Source organism: Ambystoma mexicanum, chromosome 11 (assembly GCF_040938575.1).
Source record: "Ambystoma mexicanum isolate Mex_15411 chromosome 11, UKY_AmexF1_1, whole genome shotgun sequence".
Lineage (NCBI taxonomy): Eukaryota > Metazoa > Chordata > Amphibia > Caudata > Ambystomatidae > Ambystoma > Ambystoma mexicanum.
The window spans coordinates 206,757,733-206,770,039 of record NC_090934.1 but is presented as its reverse complement, the minus strand read 5'-3'; the positions used below and the strand labels follow the sequence as shown (position 1 = coordinate 206,770,039).

Here is a 12,307-nt window from a genome sequence, read left to right as displayed (position 1 = left end):
CTCCAAAGTAAGCCTGTCTGGACATCCTCTCGGAGCTTGCTGTATTTCCACTGCTGCTGCTGGAACCGAAGTGCCAGGGAGAGGAACATCAGATTTTGTGCAATGCTTTTAAGTCGGACCCAAGCACTAGGAAGATCCTCCGGACTTCCCTGAAGCAGGTCTGACCAAGCCTGAGCCACCTCAACAGAGTACTGTACCCCAGAAGCAAGGAAAGTCTGAAGTGTTATCTGAGAACCGAAGTGTTGCTATTTGCTGTCAGACGCAAGGAGCTGAAACACTGAAGGACAGCTGAATTGAAGTTAGGCCGTTGCTGCCGCTGACCTTCCCATTGCAGAGTAGTAGTCCCCCTGACATCCTCCCTCTTGTCCCCAACAACTGAGGCTCAAGAACAACAGGATCTGCAAAGCTGTACAGGAACAGAAACCAGCTGGAACCATTTATTCTAACCAGAGGTACTGTAAAGTCTAAGAGAACGTACCTCTTGTTGTGTAGCCTTGTTTGCTCTCAGTTGAGACCTGCCTTGGTTATCTTGCAGAGTTGCTATATTTTTGCCCCTCGCAAGCCTCCCAGCTTGTGGCCTTTCAGGTGTTCTATTTTCTACAAACACTTCTAAAAAAAATTGTGCAAGACTTTTTACCTACCTGCAAAGATGATCTTCAGCTCCCCTAGACATTGTGCAATCAACATTGGCTGTCCTGGCTCCCTGAGTGACTCAGATTACCTCTGACTCTGCTTTATCTTTTGCCCAGGAAAGGGTTAATTTACTGAACATTGGATGGTTTCAAAAGTACTTACCTGTTTATGAATTATTGGTTAACCTTTGTTTTATTCCCCTAGCTAACCTTTGCACCAAACTCAGTATTGCTCCAAATGTACCAGTGATAAATCAATGTCCACAGTGTCCTAGCTATCTGAGCCACCTGAGGGTGTAGGAAGTGTGTGTGTGCCATCCCCAATGGGTATCATCTGATTTAGAAAAACAGAGTGTGTTCTGAAGTATATTTTACGTGTTACATATTTTGCTCCCTTCTGAAGAATGCTTATACAACTGACTGTGAAATAAATGAATAATTGTTTTATAAAGAAACCTTGTGTTTTTCTTTTTTTAAAAAATAACTGTACTGTGAAACTGTGTCACAGCATTACTGCTCACATTGACCACTCTTGAGATAAGCCTGGCTGCTCAGCCACACTACCAACCTGTGAAGTTCAGACTTGTACCAAAGGTTGGGTCCATATTGCCAGGACGTCAGGGTTATTGTAGTGCAGCCAAAGGGTGCTGCATACAATCTTGTCTAATAAGATGCCATTCTGTTTGCAATGAGCGCTATTCCCACATTTAGACAGCCTTTAAACCACTAAAATAAGAAATGGTTAACTGCTCAGTTAAAGCTTCTGTAGGAAGTTTAAGGACAGAAAAAAAGCACAGAGCCCATCACGCACATGAGATTGCATAAACCCACCCCTCCCTCCCTCTGGTATCCAGGATACCCACACTATGCTAGGCCTGCAGAACATGGACTGAACTTACATGTAATGCACTGTGATTCAACTGGTACTGGAGTACAGCCTCACAAAGATTCCAGAAGGTATATTCAGGCCACAGCACAGGCTGGAAAACCAGGCATGAATATGAGGTCTGTGGAGCAAGCAAAAGATAATCCAGTGAAATAAAGAAATCCACAGTTCCTGCCAACACAAGTGATGAGAAAATGGATCGAGCTTGTTTATCTCATATTTGGGCACCATCCAATAACCTCATCAGCACATATTTTCAACCCTTCTTTACACCCTCACTCAAGCACTTGTTCAAGGAAAAATACCTATATGGGTGCTCAGTCTGAAAGGACACCTTTGACAGGTACCTATAGTAATCCATGTCCTCTTTATGTGCTTAATACTCAACATGCTCTATGAATACCCTGCCAGGAATAATGCCAGTGATGATATTGGTTCTCAATGGCCTCTTTTACAGATATCCATGATGTACATTATACATGCTCCATAGGTACCCTTCTAAATGTTAACATTTATTGGTGCCCGGAATCCTAATGGACATATTCAATGGGTGCTGAGACCATACAACGACTTGGTCCACCACCTGCTCACTCAAGTAATGAGCCCAGCTGACCCTCTGATGGGGTTTTTGGATTGGCTGGGGTCCAATTTGAATGCACAGGTGCAGACCCTCATAGGGAGGGTGGCACAGAAGTAGGGGTTAATGGCTATATAAGGCAAGGCTCAGCCAGGTGTGGGTGTTAGGAGACTGCTGTTGCAGGTGGTTGTCGCCAGTTGGCGATATTAGAAGGTGGCGTGACAGGAGTTTGAAAAAGGTTTGAGACGGGGTAGTAGGCGCTGGTAGGAGAAGGGGAGGAGGTATCCGTTGAGGATAATGAGGAGGATGGTGATTAGCACGGGGAGGAGGTAGAAGGCTGGTGAATACTAGGAATGGTGGTAGAAGACAACAAGGAGGGGGCTGTAGAAGAGAAGGAGTAAGCTAGTAGACACCACACACGAAGGTTCGTGGCGGACAGTTCTACCCATAACGGTGAGTAGCAGAAAGACCCTGATCGTGGGATGAGGAATGAGTATCTGATGGATCATTAAGGAGTAAGGCGAATCCCATTACTACACTTGCGATGTACCATGGGGGCGTACCAAGAAATCCTGCACAAACACAATATTACAGATGCGTAGACTTTGTGCATGCATTTAAGTAAGCGCCATTTTTGTAGTTCTGGTAGAAATATTCGGCCCTGCATGGCTGCACGGTAAACACAGACCCAACGAAGAAACCTGACCAGGCCCAAGCGCCGATGATAGAGGGACCCACACTGCTTGCTTCCATAGACACTTTCCTTTGTTCCATAAACAAACCGATCACTCAACCCTAATAGAATGTCTAAAAGAAGTATTTAGCCGCATGAACGCCAACAACTTCAAAATCAACCCAGGAAAGACACAAATCATGATTATATTAAAAAACCAAGAGAACCACACCTGCATTCCCTGGCCTACGGAAATGGGAACCGTGCCCACACCATCTAAGGTAGTAAAAAGTCGGAGTCATAATGGACAACACCCTAACCTTAGAACCACAAATAAACGCAATAATCAAGAAATGCTTCTTCCTCCACACAACATGAAGAATCCTACCGTTCCTCTCCTTCACCCACAAAACACTTACATCATGTCAAGAATCGACTACGCAAACAGCCTCTACCTTGGGATGCCAGAATACCTCCTGAAGAAACTACAACGCATCCAAAATGCAGCAGCCAGACTCCTCAAACTATCCAGTAGAGACCACATCCCACCAGCACTAAAAATACTACATTGGCTCCCAATCAAACATCGTATCACCTTCAAAACATTCAATGTGCATAACACACAGGGCAATCAGCGGACAAGGAGCTGAATTCCAACAAAAGAAAATCGCCAAACCAACAAGACTCCTCAGACCAAGCAATGAAATCCACCTGGAACCAAAACCATACATAAAGAAAAACCTAGGGGGGGTCCTTCTCCAACCTGGCCGCAAAAACCTGGAACAACATCCCGAAAGAAATAAGAAACACCAAAGACCACCTAAAATTTAGAAAACTACTAAAAACCTGGCTCTTCAACATCTCAGAACTATTTTGAAACAACCAAACAAACAGGAAACACAAAGAACAGATTGACAGAATAAATGATGACACAGGAAACACCTAGAACAGACTAAGGAAACTGCTACAACAACAAGAGAGAACGCTAGGTTGAACAGAACACAAGCGACAACCCCATGAGGACAGAATTAGCATACATGCCCAACACTATCCAACTACCTCACCCATAGAATAATGAATGTTAGAAAGTACCCATCGAGACAATTGTGAACGTTAGCCTGCGCCGTACCCAGACAGAATTGTGAATGATAGCAAATACCACATTTAGTTAGAATGGTAAACATTAACCTATGTCGCATCTGGGTAGGAATTGGAGGGTTAGCAATCCCACACTTAGAGACGCAAATTTTAGCAGGCATCGCACTTTGATCGAATTGTAGACATTGGCCTGCGTCGCATCAGACGAGGATTGTGGATGCTGGCCAGTTCCACATCTAGATAGTATGGAAAATATTAGACATTGCCACATCTAGAAGGCACTGGGAATTTTTAACAATGCCATATCTAGATAGAACCCTATATGCCAGCTTGATTCGCATCTAGAAAGGCTCGAAGGCAGGTCAATACCACATCTGGATACTATAGTGAATATTGGGCATGCGTCATATAGGGACAGAACTGAATATTAGCCAAGGCCTTTTTGTATAAAAATGCAGAGCTATTCACAAGCCACACCTAGAAAGAATGTGGAAATTTAGCACACATGACCTCTATATAGCAAGGCCAATAACCTATCCACTAACAATCTCACCCCTCTGCATACACCACTCAAACTCTAACCAAACAACCATAACCCTAAAGCATGTCAAACCGCACAAGCTTCACTACACCGAGACAAACCACACATAGCCTTGCAAAACAGCACACAACAGCTACCGAACATTAAAGTACCCCAAGCTTAGCGAACGGCGTCAACCGAACTGAAGCTGCCAACAGTACATCACTGCTCTCTTGCACTGATCCCTCTCGCCCCACCTAACTTCACCCACCACTCCCTTTTCATTTTCAGATCTGCCAGGGGACCACTCCGGTGGTGATAATGTTAAAGGATATTTGTACTGCGCACTAACTGTTGCTAATACTTGTTATCCCAAGAATGAATGCGCCCTGCAAGGCCACAGGACAGTACCAGGCACCGCACAGTGCAGGTTTATCGCAGCTAGGCCAAAAGCAGACCTCCTACCCCCACGAGTTATGACACCCACAACTGCTCCAGTCCAAGACCCCTAAATTCCACGATAGTAGGTGAACTCAGACCACCAACCATAAACCCAGTGGTCATAAAAGATCTAAAAGTACACAACAATTCTACCTTATTTCGTAATGACAAACTTTGTAATACGAGGTACAGGGTGGAATAAATTATAGTCCGAAGCAAGAGTGGAAGCCTTGGGTGCGGCGAGTGTGAAATGGACCGAATGAAGAATGTGCGGGTCAGCAGGATCTTAAGCCTCCCCCTGTGCCAGTCCCCAGGTTTCCCAAGTACACGCCATGATGATAAAGCAGCACTGCCTTACATAGTAACTAATTGCGAACTCGACCTTGGTTCCCTGGAGATGAGCCCAGACGACCCCGTGGGATGGAAGACAGACGGACGGGGCTGGGGCCAATAGTAGACTGATATCGCCTATGGAGCAGGCCGCCCATGTATAGGGTCTCACCAGCCAGCCACATTTTTTTTTAATTACCTTTTCTTTCCTTATAACCTTCTGCTTGTACCATTTTTTAACAGAACGTTCTTGAGCAGCAGAGTTCTTTTCTGGCATACTTATTTTTTGGCACAATTAAAACTGGTTATCCTTGCAAGAATCTCTTGCCCTTTTTTCTCTAGCAAGTTGCATTTCTTCTGGCATGAGCATATGTGGGCATGCCTTCATGCTTCTCGATCATCCTGTGATGGTAAGCCTTGGCGGGATATTTACCCAATAAAAGCAGATATTAGGAGAAACCCAGAGACGTCTACAGCAGCAGTCCAAAGAAGGGTTACCACAGGACAAAGGCGCAGAAACTGCTCAAACACAATAGAGGAAAGACTTGAAAGATACAGAATGCAGAAAAACTTCAAGCCAAAGAATAACGCGAGACTGGCTGGGGTGGATTGAAGAATCATGTAAATAAACATCTTTGTTAACATTCTGGTGTCCTGTTCCGTTGTGCTGCACACTCTGCTATATGAAAGCGCCCTATTCATATGGACATCTATGGCTGCCCTGTCATCAATGTTCAGTTATCCAAAATGCACTCTGAGGGCATCTACCTCAAAGTCACCTACTGGCGACGTGTGCCAGGGCCTGTTTTTTCCCTTTATTTAAATTAGTTTGATTAGCTTTCACAGACTACTAGTAATCTCCACAGCTAAATTAGCAAAATGGAGCAATGTACTTTTTCTTTGTGGCATTGCTCCTCTCTTCGGATTTCTTTGCCAAATATGGAAAAGTTACTTACCTGTAACTATTGTTCTCCAGCAATGGTCTCACATGCTCATGAATATTCCCAGTAGTTAGGACAGGAATACTCGGTAAAATAAAAAACAGTTTCACTTTCACTTACAAACTGTATTTCTCCTCTAAACCAATCTCTGAGCTCAGGGTCATGCTGCTCCCAGCCAATGACTGCCCTCTCCCTAAGCCCCTCCTCTAGTAGCCATCTTCAGATTTGCTAAGCAAGTAAAGTAGCATTATGACCAAGAAGAGCGGCAGAGGGGACGGCGGGAGGGTTTGCATGTGAATCCATGCCAGACCCATGCTGGTTAACAATTGTTACAGGTAAGTAACTTGTTCCTTCTCCAGCTTGGGGTCTGGCACGGATTCACATGCTCATGAATAAATAATACATAGCAGTAACATTACACAACCACTGGAGGCTGCAAGGCTCAACAGAAGCAATTACTCTTACCTCCGGAACAGGCTCACCCTCAAGCGAACAGGTTGCGTAGCACTGCTTGGCAGACCCTGGACTCTTCTCGGGAATCCGTCGACGCAGTAGAATCTTGTGAAGGTGTGCGTGGACCTCCATGTAGCAGCCCTGCAGATGTCCAGCAGTGGCACAGCAGACAGGAACAACGTTGTCGCAGAGCTCGATCTGGTGGCATGGGCTCTCAGCGGTCGGTTTGCCAACCGGTGACTGTGCCTGATACAGCCGGAGAGCCACCTGGAGATGGAAGCTTGGGACGAGGCCTTCCCATGGTTCAGTTCACAGGTCCAAAGTTCACGAATAGTTGAGACGTCTTCCGGAAACTCTTTGTGCGTGCCACATAGAACTTCAGCAGTGATGGCCACAAGGAAAGCCGTATTCCATGAGAGAAGAAGGGCCTGATGTATAGACTCGAAGCCAACCCCCCCCCCCCCCAATGAGCCTCATCAGTACCACGTTGGGTCCCCACACCGGGGCAGGAGCCTTCACCGGCGGGATCAATCAAAACAGTCCTTTGAGGAACTCCTTGACGAGACAGTGGGACCAAAGAGAAGACCGTCCTGGAGACGTGGTGTAGCATGAGAGCCGCGAGATATGATATGGCATTTATAATGGGCCTATACACAAGTGTTTCAAGGTGCGATGAGGCAAGGGAGGGGGAACAGAGGGAAGACAGACAACGATCCTACTAGGCCAGGTGTCATTCAGATCACGCATGTGATTGGGAGGGGGAGGTGGAAAGTGCAGGGGGGAAGGGGAGGAGACAGTGCAGTACATAATAGAATAAATAACCGTAAGTAAAAGTACGAGTGCAGACAACAGGTGTAGAGTGCTAGTAGTGGGACTGTAGGGATACAGAAAATCCCCAAGTGCAGGGGTTGCCAGGAAGGCAGTGCAGGTTGCACCTTGATAGAGGCATGCGCCATCCCAGCCTTGGCCAAGGACAACAAGTACGGGAGAATCTGCAGGGCCATGACTCTGAGGGTTGATCTTCTGCCTCCAGCAGCACACTCCGAACGCTTCCACGTGTGTCCGTAGCACTTCTATTCAACGATGCTCTGGCACTGGCAAGGACATCCCTGCAGTCCGCCGGCAACTAGTACCCCCCCCCCCCCACCCGAACTCTAAGGCTGCAGCAGCCAAGCCTTCAGGTTCAGCGATCCTAGGTCGTGATGTAGGATTGCGCCTCCTTCTCGGGCAAGCAGATCCACGACCACTGGCAGCTTGAACAGGGCTGGGCGGCCTTGGCAGGCTGAGAAAACTCGGGTACCAAATCTGCCTCGGTCACGCTGGGGTGACTAGGATCATCCTGCAGCGGCACAGTTTGCAGGAGAGGCAAAGGAGGGAACGCATACAGGAACAGGCCTTCCCACAGGAATGAAAACGTGTCCCCCATGCTCCACGGCTAGTGGAACCTGCTGGTGAATTTCTGTTATTTGGAATTCGACGCTGTTGCAAACAGATTGATCTGGGGTCTGCCTCATTTCAGGAAGAGGCGGTCCACTTGATCTTGTCGAAGTTCCCACTCGTGGCAGGAGAACAGCTCCCTGTTCAGGGAGTTAGCAATGGTGTTCTGGACTCCAGCCAGGTAAAAAGGGATGAACATCTCTTGGGCAACAGACCGGTGAAATAAGTCCTGCACCTCTCTGGAGGGTGCTGGGGGATCTGGTGCCCCCCTGCTTCCAGATGTAGAAAATTGTGGTGGTATTGTCCGTGAAGAACCTATACCACTTTGCCCTTGGGGGGCAGAAGGAACCACTTGAGGGCCCAGAACACTGCCTGCAGCTCCAGGACATTGATGTGGGGATCCCTCCCCTCCTGCAGCCACAGGCCTCTGGAGTGGAGACGTCCGGTATGGGTTACCCAGCCCTCCAGGGAAGCATCCGTGGTGACTGTCCTGGTACAGGGGGCTCTGGAAACCTGTGCCACGGCAATGTTTGAGAACACGCCGCGCCACCTTAACGCTCGACAGAACTCCTTGTCAAGAGCAATCTGGTCTGCGAAGCTTCTAGACATCTGGATCCACTGAGCGTCCAGGAATTCCTGAAGGGGGTTGCATCCGCTACCTGCAGAGCTGGATCAGGTAAATGCAAGACGGCATCATGCCGAGCAGCGACTTGATGGTCTGCACTGTGGCGTTCATCAGTGCCAACAGCCATTGCACCTTGCCCAGTATGGCCGCTATCCTCTCCTACGAAGGGCCGTGTTGAGACTAGCCCCCAGGAACAGCACATTCTGCTATGGTATCAAGCAGGACTTTGGATAGTTGACGGAGAGCCCCAAATCCGTCAGTAGCTGTACTGTCCTCTCTGTGTTTTCGACGGCTACTTCCCTTGACTTGGCCCGGATTTGCCAGTTGTTGAGGTACGGTATGTGTGTATCCCCTGTAGATGCAGATGGGTGACCACTGGTGCCAGGCACTTCGTAAACACGCTGGGAGGCCGACTTCAGTCCGAAGGTGAGGGCCTCGAATTGTTAGTACCGTCCCTGTACTACGAAGCGCAGGAACTTGCGTTGCTTCATGTGAATGTGAAGTAAGCGTCCGCCAGATCCAGTGACGTCAAGAAGTATCCTTCCTCCAGTTGGCTGAGCATGTGCTGCAACGTGACCATCCAGAATTTTTGGGACTTGAGGTATTTGTTGAGACGCTGCAGGTCTAGAATGGGACTACTGTCTACGGTCTTCTTTACCAAGAAGTATCTGACTACGGAGCCGCTTTGGAACCTGCTCTATATTGCCCCTTTTCTTATCATGGCCCGTACCATCCTGCAGTAGCTGAGGTATGTGCTGCTCCTGCCGGGCCACCGGAGGTATCCGCAGACACTTCTGCTGGAACTCTAGAGTGTGCCCGTGGGCGAGAGCGTTCAGCCCCCAATCGGTCGGTGGAGATCTTCCACTCGCTGATGAAGCCCGCCAGCCGGCCTCCCACAGGGGTGAATGGGTGGGTGCCTGACATCCTAGCCGGTTAAATCTTGCTTCGGGGCCTGCGTGCTGCCTTGGGAGCAACGTCAGCCACCTCCACCGAAAGCCTTGAACGGCCTTTGTAAGCCTACTGGGTCGTGGACCGGGAGGGTTGACGATAGGAAGAGGACCCTCCGCCGATCTGCCAGGACTTCCCATTGGAAGCACAAAAGGACGGGCGGCATTGAAGAGTGCCCAAGGCACAGGCCGTTTCAGTGTCAGTCTTAATGACTTGTCGACGGCCATCCCAAAGAGGTTGTCTCTTTGGTGCAGATTTAGGCACCCAGTATTTTTCCTCCAGCCTGTGCCTCTAGGGCAGGATTCTCATCAAAGCCAGGCCTTCCTCCCAAACGTCGTCCAGGACAGGCACCGGCAAGATGGTCTTCCTTTTGGCCTTGCGTTGTTGGTAAACGCAACCATACTTCCTGGTCTCCTCTAGTGTCAATTGGAAGAGTTCCGAATCTCTGGCAACCATGGCATCGAATGGCCCCACCTCGTCCGGTGTGAAGCCCTTGGCTGCGATGAACCGCCTGCCATGGCCATATCGCGTCGTTCGTGTCTGTAGTCGCCGTGTACGACCACGTGTCTCTGGGGTGGGGGAGATGGGGCACGTTTGATGTGGCGGCGTAGGGTGCCACTTCCTCTTTTTCGCTGGAGGTTGGTCTGGTGCCACCCGGGACCGGCGGTTGGTCAGGGGCCACTGGGGCTGGCGGTGTCGTGGGCATCCATTTCTGTATCACCAGGGTGTACAGGGTCAAAAGGATGTCAAGCGGTAAATCCCTCGGAGGGCTCAGGGCTGTAGGCTTGTTGGGCTCTGCGCCGTCGGCAGGTCCGCCATCGTCACCTCCGTCGACCCCATTGGGATTTTTCCCATCATCGGCCCCCATGTCCTCAAGAGAGGGGGGGGTGTGTGTGCGTACATATTTGTGCCCTGTAGTACGGTTGAGGCCTCCTCTCCCCCTATTACCTACCCCCCCCCCCTTCCTTTGTCCTTTGCATCTAGTGGAGTCTGGTACAGGTTCAGGGACGGCATCCTCTTCTCTGGTGTCCTCTACGCCAGCTTGGTTTATGCTTCCTGTCTTGGGGGCAGGGATACTGTGGGCACAGCCTGGGCTATCCTGAGCCCACTTGGCCTTCAAGAGGGCGGCCACCACCAACTATCGTTGACTTCACCTGGGCCTTCTGGGGCAGGTCCGTCTTTACCTGTGCCTTCGTCTTTTCGGGCTTTTCCCACAGCTTCGCCGGGTTAACAGATTTCCTCTTCAAGGAGGAGCTGGAGCGATGGAGGCAGATGGTGAAAATGAGAGCGCCCTGCTCGTCACGGGAACCGCTTGTGCAGTGCCCCCGATGGAAACAGACTTGCAGTGCTTTGCCTTGGGCCTCCATGGATGGAGCGCCACTAAAAGGACTTGGAAGCCTGCTCTTCGGACCGGCCATCCTGGGTGAGGCATGCCCCTACTTTCCGCACAGGGCAGAGGCCTTGGCGCTGAGCCACGCCGCCAGCCTGCTTCTGTTCGCTTGGAGAACCCAAGGCAGATTTTGCAATCCTCTTCCCTGTGATCCGGATGGAGAAATTCGAGGCACTGGAGGCGATTGTCCTGCACAAAACATTCTGCAGTTGGAGCAAAGTTTGAAAAGGGAGCTTCCCTCCTTCTCCTCCGACATGGTCCGGACTGCGCAGCAGGCCTGATGGCCTTCTGGAATCTTCGATGAAAGTTCCATGATACTTGCCCTTGAGAGGCGTTGAAATCCACAGAAACAGATACTTGCTTGTCGGGCGGTTGTAGAGAAAGAGCACACTGGCTCTGTTTGACAAAAAACTTGAACTTTTAAACAAAAAAGCACGCAAAAAAAAAAATGTCAGCTCAGAGCAAAACATGCAGACTCGCAACACTGAAACGTGCGATAAAATTCTGAAGATGGCTGCCAAAGGAGGGGCTTAGGGAGAGGGGAGTCATTGGCTGGGGCAGTATGACTCAGAGCTCAGTGATTGGTTTAGAGGAGAAATACAGTGTGAAAGTGAAACTGCTTTTTTCCTTTTACCAAGGATTCCCGGCCTGACGGGGAATATTCATGAGTATGTGAATCCATGCCAAACCCCATGCTGGCGAAATAAATCCTACCAAGCGGTCGTATACAGTTGTGCGGTCGTATGTGTTAAAATCTTAAGCGAGTATGCAAATAAAGAGAACATTACCATTACAAAATCTACTGTTAATCTGACAAATATGAATATATTAACATATTGGAATTATTTTAAGATTATAGTATTGCTTATATTTAAACCCACAGCAAATACACAACTAATCAAATGAAGGCAAAACAGACTGACATGGAAACTTGTGTTAAACATGCTCAGCAACTATTCAGGTATATAAAACTACATTATGTATGGAAAAAGGTATCCGTTTGAAACTTAAAATCCTAAAGAAAACAAAACAAAAAGTAACCAACGCCATGCACAGAGGAGATAAATGTTGAAAGGAGGTTGACCGAGCTAGCGCAAAAACTATTTTAAGTGGTTTTGCCCCATACATAATTTGTCTTTGCACATGTTTAAAAAAGTAAATATCTTAAACCATCCAGGGCTGACCCAGACATATTTGCAGAGTTGAAGCTTTTTTTCACTGCCGAGAATGAATGTTGACATTAGCAAATTGTATTTAAGGATATCTGTTACTTGGGGGCAGTGAAGGGTTGTGCATGTCAGATTTGAATTATGTAATAATGGAACTCATAAAAGAATTGTAAGGTTTCTTGTAGTG

General features: G+C 48.4%; 1 protein-coding gene across 3 annotated transcripts in view; it reads right to left on the bottom strand.

The window, feature by feature from the left end:
- The window catches only part of DHDDS (dehydrodolichyl diphosphate synthase subunit), a 330,055-nt gene that overhangs the window by 42,838 nt on the left and 274,910 nt on the right, over nt 1-12,307 (bottom strand). For all 3 annotated transcript variants that reach the window (XM_069622858.1, XM_069622859.1, XM_069622857.1), the window contains exon 8: nt 1,532-1,639. In XM_069622858.1, the coding sequence (XP_069478959.1) occupies nt 1,532-1,639 (108 nt within the window). The remainder of the gene's footprint in view (nt 1-1,531; nt 1,640-12,307) is intronic.